Below are 1,593 nucleotides of genomic sequence, written 5' to 3' on the forward strand. Positions count from 1 at the left end.
CGGGCGGGGAGTGGGGGCTGTGCGTGGGCGCGGACTCTGCAGACACAGCCACACGGGACTCCCAGTCGGGAGGTCTGCCCAGGCCTCCGCTCGTCCTCTCCGTCTCCTTGGGGCAGTCCCTGCCCTCCAGCTCCGAGGACAGTGTGAACTTGGAGACCTTAGCCACAGGGGACACGGAGGCTGAGGAGCTCTCAGTAGGGCTCCAGCGGCCTCGCTCCTGGGCCTCCCGGGCTCCTGTCAGGTCGCTGCCACCCCAGGAGAAGCCACTGACCCAGGCCTTGGTGGGCCCTGGCAGCAGGGTGGGGTGGGCCCCGGGCCGGGCCTGCACCATCTGGATCCCACCGATGGGAATCAGGGGGCACGGGGCGCGAGCCAAGTGCTGTGAGTGCAGAGGGAGGTGGCTGAAGATGTTCTCTGTCCGGGCCGGCATGTGGCTGTGGAAGTCGTGGCGGGCAGAGAAGGGTCGGGAGGAGACCGGATGAGCAGGGCCAGGTGAGCAGGAGGGACTTCGGGACTCAGCCTTCTGCTGGGGTGAGAAAGCAGGACAAGGTAAGGCCAGGTTACACGCTAGGCACATGGACACCCCAAGGCCTAGAAGAGGAGGGGGCATGCCTGAGATCACAGAGCAGCCCCCGCTGAGCTGGGGCCTGAACCGTGCCAGCCCTGCCCACGACATAGCCTGTGCTGGGCCCTCAGTCTGTCCCGACATACACTGACCAGGAGCACGCTCAGGCCCTCGCCCGTCATGCCTCCGGCCAACATGCTTGTCTGCAGGGGAAATGGGTGCTCGAGACGGGGTGCTACTGACCCCCTGTGCTTGGCCCTTGCTCTTGGTTCTGCTGAACCTCCTGCTCCTAAAATGGTCTTAACCCAACTTTACCCCGGACAGGAGTTCCCACTGAAGGCTCTTGACCTTCACCCACCACCAGGAATTTTAACATGACCCCAAAATTAAAAACCAAGGAGAAACTCCTACATTATGTTCCTCCAGAAGCGGGAATCTCTGAGTGATGGTGTTGATGCTGCTGGTGGTGGAGGGTGGTGTTGGGTCATGACAATATCGTGACAGAAAAGATGCTGGAAGGTAAAGGCAGGTTAACAAGGAAGGTGTTGTCAGTGCTGGGGATCATGGCAGCATTGCTGACAGTGATGGTGTAGGATGGTGATGTGATAGTGACAGTGTAGGATGGTGATTTGGTGATAGTGACAGTGTAGGATGGTGATTTGGTGATAGTGATGGTGTAGGATGGTGATATGGTGATAGTGAGGTTTAGGATGGTGATATGGTGATAGTGATGGTGTAGGATGGTGATGGTGGGGTCGGATGGTGATGGTGGGGTAGGATGGTAATGGTGGTAACAGTGATGGTGTAGGATTGTGATTTGGTGATAGTGATGGTGTAGGATGGTGCTGTGGTGATAGTGACAGTGTAGGATGGTGATGGTGGTGGCAGTGATGATGTAAGATGATGGTGGTGACAGTGATGGTGTAGGATGGTGATGGTGGGGTAGGATGGTGATGTGGTAACAGTGATGGTGTAGGATGGTGATGGTGGGGTAGGATGGTGATGTGGTGACAGTGATGGTGTAGGAT

The 1,593-nt window shown here is 57.8% G+C and overlaps 1 protein-coding gene across 1 annotated transcript in view; it reads right to left on the reverse strand.

The window, feature by feature from the left end:
- Nucleotides 1-1,593, reverse strand: part of HIVEP3 (human immunodeficiency virus type I enhancer binding protein 3) — a 54,370-nt gene that overhangs the window by 710 nt on the left and 52,067 nt on the right. Inside the window, exon 6 of the mRNA XM_005866098.2 lies at nt 6-526. Coding sequence (XP_005866160.1) covers nt 6-526 — 521 coding nt within the window. The remainder of the gene's footprint in view (nt 1-5; nt 527-1,593) is intronic.

The sequence above is a fragment of the Myotis brandtii genome, unplaced genomic scaffold (assembly GCF_000412655.1).
Source record: "Myotis brandtii unplaced genomic scaffold, ASM41265v1 scaffold220, whole genome shotgun sequence".
NCBI lineage: Eukaryota > Metazoa > Chordata > Mammalia > Chiroptera > Vespertilionidae > Myotis > Myotis brandtii.